This window comes from Acipenser ruthenus, chromosome 7, assembly GCF_902713425.1.
Source record: "Acipenser ruthenus chromosome 7, fAciRut3.2 maternal haplotype, whole genome shotgun sequence".
Classification (NCBI taxonomy): domain Eukaryota; kingdom Metazoa; phylum Chordata; class Actinopteri; order Acipenseriformes; family Acipenseridae; genus Acipenser; species Acipenser ruthenus.
The window spans coordinates 55,034,050-55,055,621 of record NC_081195.1 but is presented as its reverse complement, the minus strand read 5'-3'; the positions used below and the strand labels follow the sequence as shown (position 1 = coordinate 55,055,621).

Sequence of the window (21,572 nt, the reverse complement as noted above, 5' to 3'; positions counted from 1 at the left end):
ACCCCGTGTGTTTAATAGAGAGATTATTTTGGTCATATGTCTTGGTGTGGTTCTATGTTCATTCTGGCGAGTGGACCAAATAATGAAACAACTGATATGTAACAGAATATAATACTGTTTGTAGCCAAAGAGACCAGAATTTGACCTTGGACACCTAATTCAGTAGGCCTACAGCTTTTATCAAGAGATGTACTGGGAAAGTGTCCCAAATTGCTGAACCTGAGAAGGGGTTTGGACATAATGTCAAGACTGACATCTTTGTTGAAGTTTAAGGTTCTACAGGACTCATCAATTTACTGAAATTTAGAGCAAATCGCTCTATTCAAATTCTTAATAACAAGCATCTCCATCTTATTTCATGAACAGGCTCTTCAGAATATAGACTATGGCTGCTTGCCCCTACCTAGTGCCTTCATGTTTACATTCAACTATATAAAACAAATGAAGACATATGGCATTGAACCAGAAAGTCTTAATGAAACAAATCTAATTCATTTAACATTCAAGTGAACACAAATTGTAAAAGGGCCTTTCTATGCCAGAACCACCAAGGTTAGGGTTTTTTGATTTTTGGTATCATCATCATGAATAAATTTGAAAAGGGTTAATGCGGTTCTGCTTCTAATTTTCCACATGAATGGGAATCCTCCAGCAGTGAAAGTTCAGGCCTGAGGGTGGTCCTGCCATGCTGCTACTAGACTGGATAATCTCATTGGAACCACTGGGCTGAGTAATAACACCTTTGCTAACTCCCAGCTTCCGGATTCCAATTAGTTGTATTCAAATTATTTTGAATTACTTAAGCAACATGGTAAAATGACTGCTATAATTTAGAGAGGGGGCACATGTAATGTTTCTGTGAACATAATTCCTATCTCAATGCTCAAGTAGGGAAACTTAACTGCCCCTGTTATTGCTTCTGTATGCTGCAATCTGGATTGGGTAACAGCTAATAGTATTAGATTTTTTAACAAGCATGTATTGGACAACATTGTTTGAATACATTGTACAGTGGTTTTATACCACTCAATTTCAATTGTGACACAGTTGGAAGGAGACTACAGTGTTTGTTTGAGCCTTATAGCCTTTGTATCTTTTTAAATAGTTAGCCTTAGAATTGTGTATCCATCCCCGTGTAATTGTATCATTGTACTGCAAGTCAAAGCTATTTTTTTTGTAGTGGGTGCTAGTGGTTCAGGGGCCTAACTACTAACTTTACAAAACAGGAACTTTATCCAATTATCAATTTTCCTAGAACAAGACCCTGTAGATGAAAAATATTTGAGCCTTTAATATCAAGAGAATGATCTTCCCAGGCCAGGCTGTGGTACACTGATAAAGCAAGGTGTTTGTATAGCTTTAATTTCCCAACTCAGTTGACCTTTGTCCTGTAAGCATTAAATATGTATTAAACCCGTGTCTGGGAAATACTCCTAAAGCTATACGCTTCTGAGGGTTTCAAGTTTTTTGGTTTTTTTTTGCTCTGTCATCAATACATTTGATCTGATTTGGTTGTTTTTGTAGTGACAGCTACATATATTTGTTTTCTTAAAAAAGCACTTTGGTATTCAAGCAGACAATAAGGAACTGAGAACAACCTGCTGCCATCTAATTGTCTGTTACTGTGGTAATAGCAAGATTAGGTCACCATGTTGCTCTAAATTCAGTGAGACTTGGTCTCACCAGCAATACTTGTGAAATGTAAGTTCAGTTTTAAATCTCATCCAAAAAAAAAAAAAAAATTACATTGTGCTTGGATGTTGAGAGTCAAGCATAAACAATTAAGTTAAGGAGTTAACTGCTGTATTTTATGTTGTGTTTATTGTTGCAGTTGGAGACTTGGCACATTTCCCAAAATTTCCCAAGAAACAATTCATGACTAGCCACAGAGCAGACTGTTGTGATGGATTCTGGCAACAATATGGTGTCCTGATATGAAACCTATTGGAACTGTTAGCTCCCACTAAATTCCTTTTAAACTGTACTGTTTGTATCCTAGGGTCAATGACCATAGCGGAATGCCTGCCAATGCAAACACAAGTTTGTATAAACAGTGTAAGTTTATGATAAGTACCATTTCGCAGCACTTTCCAAGCAGATACATGGCATGTTTTATTACAACATTCATGCAAATGAGTCCTCGATATCTGACACGCTGACCCCAATTAAAAAGCCAGTGAGCTCCACTAAATAATTAAAATTATTGTATACTGCTTAAACTACAATTCTGGTGATTTATAATTTAAAATTATAATGTATGTAAATACTCAAGTCATTGTGCATTTACCATCAATTGAAAATCATGAAGCCACTTTCAGCCAATCAAAATGGCAGTTTTCTTAACATTCCAGTAATTCTTTTTTTTTTCGTGTGTCCTCTCGTGCACAGTAGAATAGGAACTGATTCTAAATATATGGATAACAGCATTTCCTATGTGTAGTGTTCTTTTTTTAATTACAAACATTTTTATAATAAGTATTTACATTTTGTAACAGGGTGAAAGGTGTGAGTTTACCCCCACCCTCATTCACTTCATCTTCACAGGAACACGGAGGTAATTAAAACGCAGGAAGCCGTCACTGGTCGCGTTCACAGGTATAAATGTTTATTTTGTTCTTTTGCACCGGATACTGCACATAAATTACCAATGATTAACACAGACTAGCAGGTTGTATCACCAATAAGTGACGTTCAACAGACAAGATCATGACTGACCTAATAATCCTGTCTCTCTCCCTCCTAAGGAAAGACATGGCATTATATAATCCCCAACCCCGCCTAAACATGTTTGTTCTCATTTATACGTATTTGTTTAACCTACATGCATACCGTCTTTGTTTGCAAACGATCATTAAACTATTACATTGCTTACTTTATTATTATCATTGTCATTATTCTTTAATCGTTAACTATTACCAGTAAAGACTGAAAATTAGCATTATTCCTTCTAGTGGAAGATTACCGAACATACAGCAATAACAAAACACTTGTTCCAGATGTATAGCTACGGTAACTTTCTTCCTTAATGGAAGCGCCCTATGCACAATACATAATAAACCCACAGCTCTATCGCTAGTAGAATAACAATCACAATAACAGGCAATTCAATATTACAGTGAGGGTCTGACCCTCACACATTTGCTCACAAGAAGACATATACCACGAGACAGGTTCAGCTGTACTTATTAATGTATAACATATGTAAAATTAAATACTGTGGTATTTGAAGTACCTATTATAAATGGTCATTATACAGCATGTCAACACTAATGTAAGTGTTTAACACATTATCTGGTAATTAGAGGTGAGGAAGAAACTTGGTAAGTTAATTGAAATTAAGTGCAAACTCTATTTCTGTGTGTGTAACCTGCTGAACGAGCCCACAGTATGAAGTGGTGTAGTTCATATAGGCCTCGGAGAGGCCTCTTGTGTGTTTAAGATTCTGAATGGTAATACATTCTCAGCAGGCATTTTGAAATACATCCTCATGTTGGAAGAAATACATTAACACAAGTGATTATGAAAACACAATTAGCTGGCGGTTAAGAGATGCATCCCGTGTCACTGTGGGAGCTGAGTAAGATAGCAATGGGTCATGCTTGGAATAGTCATTTGGATTGTATTAAAGTGGTGGTGGCTGGGGGATTTTGTGCTGTTGGGCACTTTTTCCAGTGTTGGATTTTATAACTTTCCAATTTGCTCAGGAAATGGCAATCTCAACTGTAGGGTTCTATCTGGATTAGAGATTAGTCCCAGAGGGGCTGTTTAATCATTTCAATATTATTTTACAGGGGATACAATTTCTACACAGATGAAAGAAAGCAGTTCATTGAATGCTGCTATATCATTTAAAAAGGTTCCCATAGCTTTTGAACAACCCAATTTTTCTGGCTATAAAAGGCAGCTCATAAAAGAAAGACTGAACTTCCACAGGATGCATTTCATTATTTCTTTAAACATTATTTTCAGAATAGGCACATTTAAAGTAAAACATCTATTTTTTACCAAAAACATCTATTTTTAACAAACTTACATATGAACCCTGTACAGCATATACAGATCTGTGTATTATTATGTTTACAACATATTTAAAGCCTAACAAATACATTTGTTTCTATATAGGAGCTTAATGTATAATAACTCTTATAAATGCTCATGTTTAATAATGAAACTCTGTATTGTAAGCATGACTCCTTAATACAGTAGCAGAGCAATGTTCATCACTTGAGCAGTGGGCCTGTGCAGTAGTGCCTACAGTACCTAATTAGTAACCATGGAGATTGCTTCTGAAAACATCATTATTGTTGGTTAAAATTACTGTATAAGAAACTAACGCTCATTTCACCAGACTCTCGTGCGTATCTTTCAATCTCATAATATTTATTAAACAGATATTCATAGTTTGTTCCACTTATGACCACCTTAGTGTTTAATAAAATAAAAAAAATAATAAATAAAAATGATAAATTCATCACTCATTAGCAAACTGAAGCTGTAACTAAACAAATGTATTGTTTTATATTCCTTTTTAAAGAATTTTCTGTAATAAAAGCGCTGACAGGTTTGACAGTTGAAAAATCAAACACCCAGAAAGTGTCAAGGCCAGATGTTGCCTGGGTCTGCTGGGGACCTGGCCTTGGTTCCATACCTGGACTGTCAGCCCCAGACTGGGAGAGAGCAATAATGGGTGCCGGGGCCTCGCAAGCAAGCATGTACTCGTTCACTTTTGTGTCATTGTAGTGCAGGACAGATAACTGAAGGCAAAAACATAACCAGATTTCTTTTGTCACATAAATGTCTGAGGTGTGAGTGTCTTGGGAGCAATAGATACTGTATCGGAGAGAACAAGTTGACGTTGAATAAACAGAGGGTTAGCTCCCGAAAAAGTAATTTTGTATTACTCATTATAATAGATTAACAGATAGCTGCAATTATCAGTGTATGTAATGTGTGACAGCTGTATAATTTAACCTTTTTCCCTGCTCTTGTCAGCAAAAAATAATGATGAACAATATGGGCTTACAATAAAATAGCACGGCTTTTCACAGACATGCTATTAAAGTGATGTCTTCCATGTAATGGCCCAAATTGAATCTGTTGAAAGTGTATAGGAAACACTTCGTTGCTTGGTTATGATATACATTATGGTAATTGGTTCCATGGCTGTTTTTGTTATCAAATTCTAAAATTAATTAAAATAACCATGGGACAAAATTAGTTTTTATGACTATACAAACCACCAAATTTTTCATTTGTCAATTATAAAAACAGATGAAGGTAAACATGCTGTCAAAATACTGTATATTACAATACCTAAAATTCAAAGACCTACCCCTCCACTGGGAAAGACACAGAACACCAGAACCAGAAACTGTACACATGCCAGAATTGAAGCTTAAAATCTTGTAACACTATGTCCCTAAGCCTGACAATTTTAATAGTGAATACTGTCACTTTTTTTCTACTCGGATCAATTACAAAAATAAAATAACAGGAATCTGTAAGAAGAGATCTTGTCATTTTCATTAAAACTGATATAAGTGTTGCTTAGATGTAGTGAATAGCCATTAATTGAAATAATGTAGCACAAGGGATTCACTTTTACAATGGAACATGACCTGATTGAAGATACGTGCTGATAGCTTGGGATGTTGGGAGTCTAGAATAATATAACACAACACAACACTGTCAATGACAAGGTTACCATGTCTCGAGTGACTTTGATTGAATTAAAAAAAAAAAAAAAGTCTCAATATTGAAACGTTTGCTTTATTTGGTCTTTGATAGTCTTGAAGAAATTTCAAGTGTTCTGATCTAAATAAATACAATGTATGTGTTGTTTTTTTGTTTCTAATGAATAGGAAACAGTTTGAATTCATTAAATGTTTTTGGCTTCTTTTATAAATATTATTTTGTAATACTTTGTGGATAGGACCTGCTGTCTCTGTGTTCATTCTAACCACGCTCTTGTACAGGTATATTTGTCATTTTGATTCCATTGTTTTGTGAGCACTGGAAAAAAGCGAAGGTATTTAACCACTTTAAATAATGGTGACCAATTCATATTAACTGGGATTTCATAGGAGTAACATCATGTGTGTTTTTTTGCATATTTTTGTAGCACATTTTTCCCACAAATTCATAATGCGTTGATATGGAACACATAACAACAACAGCTGTTTTATTAGAATGGGAATGCGTATGAATTCGGATGAATTTAACTGATAACATAGATCTGATTATACATGACTTGCATTTCTTTTCTTGTTTTCACAGATGTACTAGAAAAGAGAACTGCGAGCGCTCCATGGAACCCCGAAGATTTACATCCAATATCAAGCAATGTGTCCGGTTGAGTGTTCACCCAAATAATATTTCTGTGTCACAGTATAGTGTGTTGGTAAGTATGCATGTAATTCAAATCTGCATTTGTCATTTTCCATATCAATCTTAGCTAGTAAAGGCCATCTTAGGTACTTACTGGATCAGACTGATTGTTTTTTGTGCATTAGTGAGTGACCATGAAAAAAAAAAAAGCACTTATTTTTCGTCACTGATGATGTGTTTTATTGTATTCATTGGTCAGGAAGACAACTTCAGTTAAGAAACTACTTCCTAGGTAAATTTGAGGGAATTCTTGTTTCCATGGAAACCATTAGGCCTCAGCTCTGGCATTACCATAGCGGCTGAAATTCAAGCACTTGTGGAATTGATCGACTGTAAACCCAAATGCAAAGACAGTGTTAAAGAATGATTTTTACAAAATTGAGATGCACAATAATGTGGTCATACTTGCACACTTATATTCACTATTAAAGGTTCATAGTTTCTGCCTTGTGTTTTGTCTCTTTCTATTTCAGTGAATTCCTTTGCCTATTTATAAGCAGATCTTTATTGCTCTATCAGAGGTCCTTTTACCTTGCTCAATTGAGTTGGATGTACAGTAATGGATACCACAAAACAAAATAATGCATTTAACCATTTATTTACAATTTTACTGATGGCAGCCTGAGTGTTTTTCATTTTTTCTCAACAGTGAAACTCCCTGATAGTTTTGTTCAGATACAGTCACCTTATGAAAGGAAATTGTGGCATGTAATTTGATATTTGATATAGATCTTGTTTCTGGGCCTTAAAACATAGCAGTTACAAAGGAAAACAGTCCAAGTAATGCAGCTGAGGCGAAATCAGACTTTTAAAACCATTGCATACTCACACATATATGCTCCAGTTCAAAATCAATAAACTCAACCTAATTTGCATAATATTACAGAAAGAAATGAATCTTGAAAGGCTAAGAGTTTAGCATAATAATGCGTGCTACAAAATAAGTCATTTGCTTTATTTCAGTTGTTCACTAATACATTTAACAAAAATTGGCCAGGGTGTCCTCGGCTCACCACGCATCAGCGAACCCTGTAGTTTGGCCGGGCGCCTGCGGGCTTACCTGTAAGCTGCCCAGAGCTGCGTTGTCCTCCGACGCTGTAGCTCTGAGGTGGCTGCACGGTGAGTCTGCAGTGTGAAAAAAAAGCAGTCGGCTGACGGCACACACTTCGGAGGACAGTGTGTCTTCGTCTTCGCCCCTCCCGAGTCAGCGCGGGGGTGGTAACGGTGAGCTGAGCCTAAAAATAATAATTGGATATGCCAAATTGGCAGAAAATAATAAAATAATTGCCGATTTACTAAATTAAAAAAAAAAAAAAAAGCTAAAAATGTTTAACTAAACTTTAAAACATCTATCCAGCGTACAAATCATGATGTATTAAATTAATCAAACATGTCTAGAGCTGATTAACTCAATTCAAGAATTCTGGAAAACAAAGATGGCCATGCAACAGGTTCATTGACCATCTGTACCACATCATGCCAGTGGTTGTAGAAGGCTAGGGGAATGTAAAAAAAATGAATACAGTTATTAATTTCAGAGGGTTGTTTTGTGTATTAATTTCTTGTACAGTGCATTATTACGTTCAATTTTGTATGCAAAACATTTATTTTTATTTATGTTTATAAGCTTGTACATGAGTTTGGATTTTAAAAACAACTAACAATTTTAGCAAAATGTAGCTTTTTTGTCAAAAACAATTGTTTTTAAACATAGTATAACTTTAAATCTATATACATTAAACCAGACAGCAAACACTAAACCCCTATTTTTCTACCACATTTTAGTTTTAAGTTTACTTAAATAAAAATCGATTGATTGGCCCACCAAATAAGTAATTTGTTATTGATACTTGGTAAGAAATAATAAGAAAGACCTAAAACGATTTCCGTTATTTTAGACACAGTTTATTTTAATAAGCAGGATGCAGACTGCTTATTTTTCTCCCTGTCTACTCCGTAGTTCTTGTGAACTTGACGAGCGCAGGTACTCTTGATTTACCTTCCATGCTGCTGACGCTCTTCTCTTTGTCTCTATCACATGTTCCTCTCACTCACAGATCATGTAATTTATTTTACCATAGAGACTCAGACTTGAGTGGAGACACTTGGGCTGGGAGTTGAGTTGATTCTTTTCTTGCAGGAATGACAATGACAATGACTCGAGTTGAGTCTCTGAAAATTGGGACTCGAGTCAAGTCACTGACTTCAGTCATTACAACTGCAACACACACACACACACACACACACACACACACACACACACACACAATCCTGTTATAATTCACCATACTTTACAGTACTTCAATCAGGGTGGATGCAAAGCTTTATCTGCTGTTATACAAGTTTTAGATGCAATAAAGGGTAGCAAAGTTGGACAAATGGTTTTATTTTAGCGAATGTGAGTATTTTGAGATCTGGAAACCTACAGTAAATTTAATTTCAATTTTTATGATTGACGTGCCATGTGTAACTCCTTTTCCCTCCAGGCAGCATTTAAACAGTAAAATGGAAGGAGTCTGAGGGATAGCATAACCTTGCTGATCTCAGCTTATGTCTCTGGGACTGCAAGTATATGTACCAAGGATATGTACAAGAACTGTATAGAACAGTGAGGAAATTATTTTCCTGGTATATGGTAATTCTATCCCCTCAGAGATAACTGCAACAAGAAATATGTTAGAAATAAGTTATTTTTAAAATTACATTAAATAAAAAGTCCTCTGGCAGGGTTCTTTGTAAATCTGTCAGCATCAAAAGTATAGGTGAAAGGTATTGGGTGCAACATCGCCTTTCTTCTTGACACAGGGACAGCTATAAACCAAGTGCGTAGATGACCCCATGCGCATTGCTTTCCTTTGTCAGGAGATATAACCCAAGGCAGTACAAGGGATTTCAAATGATTTTATTTTCTGGAAAGTGGGAGTTGTAGAGGCAGGTCCTTGACTTTTTGACATTCTTTTGAAATGAGTGGTTCTTGCTCATGATTTCTATTAACAAAGACAATGTTATAGTCTGCAAGTGCTTTCTGTACAATCTTCTTTCTGGGGAAAAAGCAATGTCATTAAAACAAAAAAGTGAGGTTATAACAAGATAAATTGATAAACACTTCAGCCGTGTATGATGTCTTTTTCCATTACGACGCTGTATATGAAAGAAAAATCCTGGTTCAGCTCTTCTACTGTGGAAATAATGCATCCTATTTCAGAAATTAAGTGTTGTGACCACTTTAATAAAAGTAAGGCCACCATTTTTAATCAATGTGTATATGTTCCTGACCTTTGTCTCCCTTCAGGAACACATTCATGTTTTTCTTAAATTTAAACAAGTTTGCATCCAACCTCAACCAAAGCTATGGATTATCTCATTTTCCCCTTTGAAAACCTTGACTGAAACCTTTCAAGCACATATACACATATATAGCCTTCATATCTTGTTTAGCTCTAAATTCCTAAAAATATCAGTTTAAATATTTACATTCTGTTGCCAGTACTGTCACAAAGTTAAGCAATTTGATTAGTTCATCTGTCCATCATCTTTGCTAGGATGTTACCTAACTTCTATTTAAGGAGATTAGAACCTAGGCAAATAGTCCACTGGAGAAAAATAATCTTTAGGTATTTTGGAAACAAAGTAAAATTGACCAATTGATGCCTATATCCGGATAGCAGTTGAACCCCTCTAGCCTGGGAAATGCAAAAAAAATGTAGAAAAGTTCTGTCATTTCTTGTGAATTATTTAGAATTCCTTGTACTCACATCTCCCTATATACAGTAAGTGGTGTACATAAGTGATATATGTATTGTTTTAATCTCAAGTGCCTACATCTAATCTCAAATGCAGCAAGCTCTAGTTACGACAGGGTAGTAAACTTGAAGCAAACTTCTGTATAGTAATGCTTTCAATTCTCCTGAGATTTGGAGAATTGATGATCATTGACAGTATCACTTTATTAAATAACCTCATCAATAATGTGATTCCTTGTAACACACTAATTCTTGTTCCCTGAACAATTCTTTTCTGCTGGCTTTCTGCAACCAAAAATTTGAAAAACTGAACATTTGCCACTCAAGTAGCACATCTATACAGTGTATGTATGTACTGTATGTATGTATGTATGTGTGTATGTGTGTGTGTATATATATATACAGTACTGTGCAAAAGTTTTAGGCAGGTGTGAAAAAATGCTGTAAAGTAAGAATGCTTTCAAAAATAGACATGTTAATAGATTATATTTATCAATTAACTAAATGCAAAGTGAGTGAACAGAAGAAAAATCTAAATCAAATCCATATTTGGTGTGACCACCCTTTGCCTTCAAAACAGCATCAATTCTTCTAGGTACACTTGCACAAAGTCAGGGATTCTGTAGGCATATAGTCAGGTGTATGATTAAACAATTATACCAAACAGGTGCTAATGATCATCAATTCAATATGTAGGTTGAAACACAATCATTAACTGAAACAGAAACAGCTGTGTAGGAGGAATAAAACTGGGTGAGGAACAGCCAAACTCAGCTAACAAGGTGAGGTTGCTGAAGACAGTTTACTGTCAAAAGTCATGCACCATGGCAAGACTGAGCACAGCAACAAGACACAAGGTAGTTATACTGCATCAGCAAGGTCTCTCCCAGGCAGAAATTTCAAGGCAGACAGGGGTTTCCAGATGTGCTGTCCAAACTCGTTTGAAGAAGCACAAAGAAACGGGCAACGTTGAGGACCGTAGACACAGTGGTCGGCCAAGGAAACTTACTGCAGCAGATGAAAGACACATCATGCTTAGTTCCCTTCGCAATCGGAAGATGTCCAGCAGTGCCATCATCTCAGAATTGGCAGAAAACAGTGGGACCCTGGTACACCCATCTACTGTCCGGAGAAGTCTGGTCAGAAGTGGCCTGCATGGAAGACTTGCAGCCAAAAAGCCATACCTCCAATGTGGAAACAAGGCCAAGTGACTCAACTATGCACGAAAACACAGGAACTGGGGTGCAGAAAAATGGCAGCAGGTGCTCTGGACTGATGAGTCAAAATTTGAAATATTTGGCTGTAGCAGAAGGCAGTTTGTTCGCCGAAGGGCTGGAAAGCGGTACACGAATGAGTGTCTGCAGGCAACAGTGAAGCATGGTGGAGGTTCCTTGCAAGTTTGGGGCTGCATTTCTGCAAATGGAGTTGGAGATTTGGTCAGAATTAATGGTCTCCTCAATGCTGAGAAGTACAGGCAGATACTTATCCATCATGCAATACCATCAGGGAGGCATCTGATTGGCCCCAAATTTATTCTGCAGCATGACAACGACCCCAAACATACAGCGAAAGTCATTAAGAACTATCTTCAGCGTAAAGAAGAACAAGGAGTCCTGGAAGTGATGGTATGGCCCCCACAGAGCCCTGATCTCAACATCATCGAGTCTGTCTGGGATTACATGAAGAGAGAGAAGCAACTGAGGCTGCCTAAATCCACAGAAGAACTGTGGTTAGTTCTCCAAGATGTTTGGGCCAACCTGCCTGCCGAGTTCCTTCAAAAACTGTGTGCAAGTGTACCTAGAAGAATTGATGCTGTTTTGAAGGCAAAGGGTGGTCACACCAAATATTGATTTGATGTAGATTTTTCTTCTGTTCACTCACTTTGCATTTTGTTAATTGATAAATATAAACTATTAACATGTCTATTTTTGAAAGCATTCTTACTTTACAGCATTTTTTCACACCTGCCTAAAACTTAGTACTGTATATATATATATATATATATATATATATATATATATATATATATAATATAATATATTTTCATTTACAGCTGATCTTGGAGGCCCACAATGTCCCTGAGCTCTCAGCAGGTGTAAACTGTACATTTGAAGACTTGGCGGAGATGGATGGTCTGGTGGTAGGAAATCGCATTACGTGTATTTCACCAGCAGAGAAAGAAGTACCTCGAATCATTACAGACAAAGGTAAAGTAGACTGCCTGGGATCACACTTATAACAAGACCCCTATTAACTCACATGCCACAGCATTGTACAAACCACTCAGGGTATCTCCCATGAGTAGCATTTAGTTTACATCACTGACAGACAGAGCAGTTTACCTGTTTGCTAATTGAAACATTAAGCTCTATTGTTAAGGCTTTTGGTATGAAGTCTTGAGGTCCTGAGAGCTATTGGATTTTGAAGAAATAAGAACCAATTATAGAGTATATTGGGCTCTGTATAAGACCTATGAACTTGGTTTCACATGGAGAAATATTACTCTTATGTAAATGAAAGTAGTTCACCAATAACTTTAAACACTAAACCATATATTGAGAGGTAAAACTGCTGGAAACTAAGCCATGTAACAACATGTTTTTTCTATTGTTTTTGTCATTTTTACTTCAGTGAATAAAGGTGATATGGTTAACCTTAGGTTTGCTACAGCATGATTCATTGGGCCAATGGAATGGGATGGAAATAAACTCATAATAGGGGCCTCACAAAAAAAAATGTAACCCCTGGCTAAATATAACATTTTAAAAAGCCAATTATTGCACACAGTATGGCTTGCAGTTAGTAATTGAAGCTGCTTAAGTGAAGCAAGCAGCTGACAGTACTGATTTATGAGAATACCTGGTTAAGTGAAGCGTACCATTGATTCATGAAGATAATCCACCCGATGATGCTGACTGCTTAACCCACAAGTGCAAGAGTTGGGTTTGGTGTCAAAAACTTGATTACCCTCACCCCACCCAAAGAAAAAAAAAAAAAAAAACAGTTATATATTTGGATTACAAAGGATGTAATATAAATAGTTAAACAGTATATCCCCACAAAAAATAAATAAAATGTGCATGCATACTAATATCCTTGTAGACTGAACCATGCTGTTACTTTTACAATGTGTATATAGTTTTCAATATAAGACACTGAAACTATTTAATTAGGGATTTATTTCTATAAAGTTACTTAGTCTGGAACAAGCTCAACATAATGCAGTATGTGTAGCGTACAAAAGGGAAAATATTGTATTGTTCAAGGTGCTGAGCATGAACTAGTAAATATATTTAAATATGATTAATTTAACAAGCTGAGACCAAGGATACTTAAAAACAAAATAATAATAATAATAATAATAATAATAATAATAATAATAATAATAATAATAAAAACAAAATAAAATAGAATAATATATGTGATGTATGTAAAGGAATGTATAGATTCATAGAATATACTTAAGATCTGATTTCCATAACTGTGACCATTTCCCTTCTCTTTTGATTTAAAATGTTGACAGTGTGGTGTCAGGTGGGGAGTATGAAGTAGTGCAGTCACTACAGAACACTGCTGAAACTAGGCCTCAGGACCCACACTGAGCAATACAGAGGTCATTAGCAGCCAGTTTGAAAATACTGCTGTCTGATGTTTAATGCACCAGAGATTCCAATTTTTCCAACTGTTTTCTGTGTCTGCAAAACTGTTTCCCAAATGAATTCCTGGTTTCCCAAAATAATGAGTTGAATTTCAGCTCATTGTTTCTGTGACAGAGTTCCTGCACAGTTACTTCACTGTTTCACCATATCATTAGCACCTCCGTTCATGTACTGTAGTAGATCTGAGATACTGTGGGAGGAGGGGTTTCCTTCCACATCTCTGTGTCATTAAGTAACGCATGCTTAGCAGGAGTTGCCCAAAGGAAGGTACAGACAGGCATGCCAACGCAGCACTCAGTCAGACTAATTTAGATGGATTAATTGTCAGGTAAAGTTTACTTTGATTGATTAATGAGTCCTTCAGATAAAAAGAGGAACATAATTCTCATTTTGAGTAGCGTGGCCTGGGTGACTCCTTTATTAAACATGAGCCTCTTCATTAGCTCAAACAATAGAACTGGGTAGCTGCATGTTTCCAACTCATTGTCTATTTGTTTCAATCTCTCATATCAAATGGCTTTAAAGAGTCTTTGGAGACCTTGTCATCTCTTCCGATTTGCAAAAATAACTCTTATTATTTCAGTGTTAATGCATCTGAGTACATCTTAAGAACAGGCACTCACAGTACATGTTTTCATTCTCACAATCTCGCTTGGGGAAGCATGAATTTACTTTAAAGTTGTTGCTTTTAAGTTATATTCTAGTATGGATTTAAAGCATGGTAATGTGACTGTTTCTGTCATTTGATCCGGTTTTCAGTATTTAAAAAGATGTGTTACCTGGATCCAGAGTTGTCTCTAATCATTTTTTATTATTTTATTTTTATTTTGTCCAGATATGACAGGTACTGTTCAGTTTTCAGTATATTCTATTGATGTTGGCTATCTTAGATTAGCTCAATGGTAACATAAAATAAAACTTAAAAGCAACTAGACCTAATAGCATCTCCACGGGCCAAAATGGACATCTTGGCTTTGATTTATTTGATCTTGTGACCAAACCAGTATGAAAAATACATACATTACAAGACACATTTATTGGTGTATTTTAACTTTGTCCTTTTTATGGACCTGTGTAATTAATGAGACCACATCACAGGTGTTTAATGGAGTGTTACTCATTGTAGTGTAGGTCATCAGCTTGCTTTGATCATATCCCATTGCCTTGGAAAGATAATACAAAAAATTAATTAAAGTGCATAGTTTGACAAAAGAAAAAAGCTTTTATTTCAGTGGCAGTTTCTAAATTAAATACTTATGTTAGTTAACATGACACGTTTAAATAAGTACAAACAAAGTGCTTAGCAAAAGGCTGTACTAGTGGTATGCCCCTTTTATTTCTTTATTTCTTATATATATATGAGGAAGGCTTTAGCTTACTAAATGCCTCCCATTTGGATTTCATTCGGAGATATGTGTTGCCTGTTTAAGACCCTGCATGGAATGCAGGGGTTCTAACTGGGTCTTTTGGTGCATTGAGTTATTTCGAAAGCCTATTTTTTTGTTTTTAAAAATGACTGCAGTAGCAAGTTTTCAAGTGTCTGTAAATTACATTTCACCCAGTATGGAGAATCTTCATTTGTCACAAGGATCCTCTAGTTTTTAGGTAACTCTTCCGTCTGAGGATCAGAATGTACTATTTTGTATTCTTTTCCTACAGCGTAGCTTGCGGATGTCCACAGTTCTTGTGTTACATGCCTCACAGTCTCTCTCTAATTGGTGAAGAACCCCCAGGATATTTGGAGGGAAACAAGAACTCATCTCAACTGTATATTACTCACCATGCCAATGAGTAACAATATACATTGTATGATTTTGTGCAATGTGTGTATGCAAGAAATGACTTTGTGTCAAAACAGATGAAGAGATTCCTCAATGTGTGTATAATCTGTTTTTTCACAGGAGATCATCAGATTGTTCAGCTGTACCTGAAGTCCAAGGAAACCGGGCTGGCATTTGCCAACACAAGTTTTGTCTTCTACAACTGTAGTGTTCATAATTCGTAAGTTTTTCAAGTTATATATTCTAGTATAAGAAAATAACATACATTCATATTAATGATAAAGCAGCATTTACCTAATAGAATTAAAGCACTGCAATCTTCTTTCTATGGGTTATATCGTCACTTGCAGCATGTAAACAGAAATCAGATTTCAGCCTCAGTTCATTCCCTTCTACTTGGGCCGATACTCATACACAGACATCACAATCCTGTAACCCAAGTGTGCTGCGCACGTTGTATCGAACATGCAATTCATATATAACATGACATAACGTTATATTCTGGAAATTACAGCATTGCATGGTCTGAATATGAATAAATGTTGTGTGTTTGTTTATTTCATTGTCTGCCAGGTGCCTGTCTTGTGTTAACAGCCCCTATCAGTGCCTCTGGTGTAAATACCGGCATCTGTGCACCCATGACCCACGCACTTGCTCTTTTCAGGAGGGGAGGGTCAAGCAGTCAGAGGTAAGATCATTGCTTCCCATTAGAGTTCATCTATAGATGGAGCTGCCAGCCAGGAACAAATGGGTTCATAATAGGCCATTAAAATTGAAAACACAATTTAAAAACAAATACAAAAATTATGCTACAGAAATTAAACAGCCTTTATTGTTTAACTTAATTCTGTCATTATATTAAATTAATTTTACACCTGCAGTTTTATTATGGATGTTTTACCATTTTATTATTTACATGATATTTTTTCAACCAAGAATGCACTAATCTTCTTTGTGTTAATAATGCCTACAACTGGAAGATACGAGCCTGGTTCAAAAGGCTACATGAAATTAGGAAACACCAGGCTCTGTTGTAATCCTGATTTTTTTTACTGACTATCACTTTAAGGTAGGGGTTATAAAAATGACAGAAAAGGAGAAATGGTAACACAAACCTCAAAAGGCTTTGTATAAAGTCAGATCAAACTATAACATTTTAAGCACACAGGAATGCTTTATTATTTAGGGGAGCTTGAGTTACAGGAAATGAGCCTTCTAATTCAGTAATCAAAGATTTTTCTATAAAAAAGGCTAATGCAATAAACAAGCAATGAGTGTAGAAATTGGGGAGAAACAAAGTAAATAAGAACCTGAAAACCCCATATCTGCCGGATTTTCTTCTGGTTTAGGTCTGGATTTAATATTTCATCTCCCAGCCGTTTCTCTCTGAGGTTTATTCACTGGCTGGGAAGCTGTGAAACTAATGAATTGATGTTTCCTCTCTTTGTGTCTGGCTCCTACCCCAAGGCTCTGAGTTAATTTACAGTCCTATACAGAATCCCTGGATTTCCTGTGCTCTGTGATTCACAGACTCTATGTAAAAAAATAAATAAATTAAAAAATTTAAAAAAAATCCTTAACACTGCTCAGCATCTAAAGAGCAACTAAGAAAAGGGGAGAGGGAGAGACATTGGAAGTCTAAGGGGGAAACAACATGTTTTTTTTTTTTCCTCACATCACCACTGGCAACAATATGTGTGATGGTGACTGAGTTTGATCAAATTGGCTAATGGAAAATATACTGTACTGCAGGTTACCTTTCAAAGTTTGAACTGGAAAACCAAACTTAATGGTTTAGAAAACCTTACATGCTTTTTTAAAATTATTATTCCATGTTTTAAAGTCATTTATAAAATGGCATTACCCATATAATGTTTACAACTGTAGCCCATCAATGGTCTCTGTATTTAATGATTACCACCACTTACAAACCTGAATTTCATCACTGTCCTTAGCAGAGAGTAATGTCACTTTACAAACTACTACCAAACCGAAAGAACAACAGAACAACCAGAATTTTTTGGTTTTGACAAAAGAAAAAAGCTTTTATTTCAGTGGCAGTTTCTAAAGTAAATACTTCTATTAGTTAACATGACACTTTTAAATAAGTACAAACAAAGTGCTTAGCAAAAGGCTGTACTGGTGGTATGCCCCTTTATATATATATATATATATATATATATATATATATATATATATATATATATATATATATATATATATAATGCAAGTACCATGCTCGCTCATCCTAATAGGGCATACCAATTAATTAGAAGCAACACCACCTGGCTCTTGCTCATGCTGTGTGTCAAACTGTCAAAGCTGTTTTTCATTTAATCTCTCACTTGGAATAATATTGGCATTTACTTCCTGCTTTGTCTTGCATTTCTTTGGTTAAAGCTGGTATCAGTACTATTTTTAAAAATAAAGAAATAATTATGCAGTCATGTAGCAATCGATGTAATTTTGTACAATGGTATGCTGCTTGTATAATTACCAATTGACAGATGTGTGTTTTTTTTTGTTTTTTTTTTAAACATACGGTATATGACATTCAGCTATTATCAAGAATCCCAAACTAACCTTTTATTCCAAATCAACTCGACATGAAAAGTTAATCGGATCCTCAAGTTTTTTTTTTTGGTTGTTTTTCTTTAATCAATTTTGCTGTGCCTAGTGCTTTTTGACAACCTATATTCATGACAGAGATATGCCTGCGTTACTGCTTTTATTTCAGACGATCAGTATTAGCTTCCAGCTTTGTTGCAACATAAAATGATTTGTGTTTCGGAGGCAGTTAAACAGCGCGCACTTCTTATTATGACAAAAGAGCTGACTTCACTGGTGCGTATAGTCCGGGATGTTGACAGTGTGTGTGTATTGTAACAAAAATCCTTAACGCTATAAGAATGAGCATTCTGTCGATTCAGAGCCAAACTCAATATTTATTACATTAACAATTAAGAGGTCGCTGTGGGCCACGACCTGCCCCGCTAAAACAAATTAATTTTTAAAAGGAATGTCAGGGTGGAACTATTCTATCTCTGTTTATTCGATTCTCTCTCTGCTTCAGAACAACAACAAACACTTCCCCTGTCACTGGTCTTTAGCCCCAGTTAGTCCCGCCTTGTCCCACTCCACGGTCAGTGCCTGTCGCCCATAGGCTGTTCGATCGATGTGAAACACAGCCCCTCCTACTCCAAGCGTTCCTCCACTTCACAGTCCTGACATACAGGTAGTGGACAAAAAAAATGGAAACACCTGGGTCAATGAGGGGCACCAAGTATATTGAAAGCAAGAGCTTCCACACAGGTATGGCTCATGCGTTAATTAAGCAAATAACATCCCAGCATGCTTAGGGTCATGTATAAAAATGTTGGACAGGCCTGGTTGCCTATAATTATGGCTAGCATGGCTGCAAGTGGAGACCTCAGTGACTTTGAAAGAGGGGTGATTGTTGGGGTGCGTTTGGCAGGAGCTTCAGTGACCAAGACAGCTCAACTTGCTGATGTTTCACGAGCAACGGTGTCTAAGGTGATGTCGGCATGGAACTCAGAGGGAAAGACATCATCAGCAAAGGGCAACAGTGGGCGGAAGCGCATACTCCAGGATTGAGATATCTGTGCATTAATTCGAAGTGCAAGGCAAAACAGACGAGCAACTGCAGATCAATTGACTGCAAATTTCAACCTGGGGCGCGAGCAGCCAGTTTCATCAAAAACGGTCCGCCGAGAACTCCACAGAGCGGGATACCATAGTGGCCCAATGCCCTATTAAGTGACTTTACATTGGGGTTTCCATTTTTTTGTCCACTACCTGTACGTTACAATATTATCTTTTTTTTTTTTTTTTTATTTGGGGTCCAGGGACCAGGTCCGTTATAGCCAAAGGTTCGTTATAATGAAGGGTGTTAGCGAAGGTGTACTGTATTCTGATAGGTTATCATGAAGGCCCAGCAGGTTGTTGTTCTGTGTGGTGGTAGGGACATTATTTGTAATCCTTTTATAATCTTTAGGTGGGATTTATATGAACCTCAACATTGCTTCCCCTGTCATTGAAAAAGTGCAAAACAGGTAATTGTGACTGATCGATTTTTCTGAACTGGCTTTGCTTATTGGGGCCTTTTTAATTGACATTCCTAATTAGCACACAGGGGTATAGCGATTGAACCTAGGATTACTAATGAGGATATTGTTAATTCAAATGCAGTGCCAGAGCCGGTGTTTACCTTAAGTGTGAAGAAATCAGCGTCACATCTCCTTGCCTGCTGATTGAAATGTGGGGGCACGACTTTGCCTAGAGCAGGAGCTGAACATGAAACAACTGCAGTCAGAAAGGATTCCTTGATTAGCACCCACAAGGTTTTCAGTGTGATGTGGTATGCACTGTAGGTTCCCCTTACCTTCAAAAACAGCTATTAGATGATTATCAGTTACTCTTGAAAGGACAACATTTTCAGTTTTTGGCAGATCTGTTTTTATTCTGTTTTCTGTATTGGTGCTAATTATCAAGCACACTTCCCACCAGTACTGTTGGAAAAAGAAAACAATCAGGAGGGCAATTTAATGATAAACTGTAATAATAATTTGGTTTGATTTAGTGTAGCCCTTCTGAGACACAGTGTCAGTTAATTTACAGTAAACATGCATAATTGAAGTTAAGACTCATTTTAATTGTTTATTGGTTCCAGGTTGGAGACAGAATCAGACGTAACTAATTCAGTAATCATTGGAACAGGTTTCAGTGATGTTTAAAGAGAAACTGGGTTTCAGTATGAAATATCACATTAAAAAAGAATAGATTTTAAACGTTTGAGGTAGCCTCTAAAGCAAACCGTTAAAACCAAAACACCAAGGTCAGCTGAGGACAGAGAAAAATGCAACAGAGAACATGAAAGAACACTGCATGGAAAACCATTATAGACATTCAAATAATTAAACAATACTAAACTTCCATCAGTAAATTCATCAGATTTCCCTGCTGGAGCTCGACACCCTCCTAGCCAATTTCATACAGTGCGTCCGCAAGAAAGATGGTGAGGCATACCAACCTAATTCTCCCAGAGGCAAAGTAGGCCGGACTGTATAGACTGATATTTTGCTCACCAGAACTACAAGTTTCGTATTTTCCATTGAAGTGTGGCAGAATTTTCTAGAACACGGGATTCACTTTTCAGTAGTAAACATGTACCTATACATTTACAGTTTGATTATTCTTATTTAACTATATATTATATTTAAAACAAGTGTATGTTACTGTAAGGTACAAGCTGCTTTCTAGCCCATATTCTGTGGGGTGGATATCATCTTGCATAGTACAGCACCAGTATACAATAGCTATATATAATAATTCTGATATATCACACCAGAATTACCAACTTTTAAGTGCTGTTTTTAATGTTGCTAGCATCTAATGTGAGAAAAGGTATTGATTTCTATAATATAATGAAGCAGGGTGTTCCACAATTCCACCGCAGCCCATTGTATAATGTGACACAGTAAGTAAGTAGACACGTGTGTGATTTGTTTTTTTGGCCCAGAGGCGAGCGTGGTGTGGTGTTACATCCTGTGCCACAACAAACAACTGAAAGTCACTGGCAGTCTGTAAGCGGAAGAAAACTCTTGACAGAACCTCCTACAGGGTTTCTACCCTCACCCCTCCTCCAAAAACAGACTTGTTTCAACACAAAACCAAAATGCTATTGCCTGTAGCAAAGCATAACATTAAAAAGGAGCCACCCCAAATGTACCTTTTGCTAAGTGCTTGTGGTTTCTCAGAGTGCTGTGGTGTGTTTTGATGATTCACCTTGACTCAAGAAGATGGTTACAAGATGTCTCGCTTACTGTCTACAGTAGGTGCTTTTTTTTTTGTTTATCCAAATTCCATTTCTGTATTTTGTGCTGCATATTGTGCATCAATGAGTTGTCTAAACAGAGTCAGGCAGTATAACAACAGAGTTTTTATCATGGAAGGAAATTGTTCATTGCCAAGACTCTGGTGGT

General features: G+C 36.5%; 1 protein-coding gene across 1 annotated transcript in view; it reads left to right on the top strand.

The window, feature by feature from the left end:
* Positions 1-21,572, top strand: part of LOC117415471 (plexin-A4) — a 224,419-nt gene that overhangs the window by 135,178 nt on the left and 67,669 nt on the right. The window contains exons 6-9 of the mRNA XM_034025896.3: positions 6,277-6,400; positions 12,184-12,337; positions 15,691-15,790; positions 16,144-16,258. Of these exons, the coding sequence (XP_033881787.1) occupies positions 6,277-6,400; positions 12,184-12,337; positions 15,691-15,790; positions 16,144-16,258 (493 nt within the window). The remainder of the gene's footprint in view (positions 1-6,276; positions 6,401-12,183; positions 12,338-15,690; positions 15,791-16,143; positions 16,259-21,572) is intronic.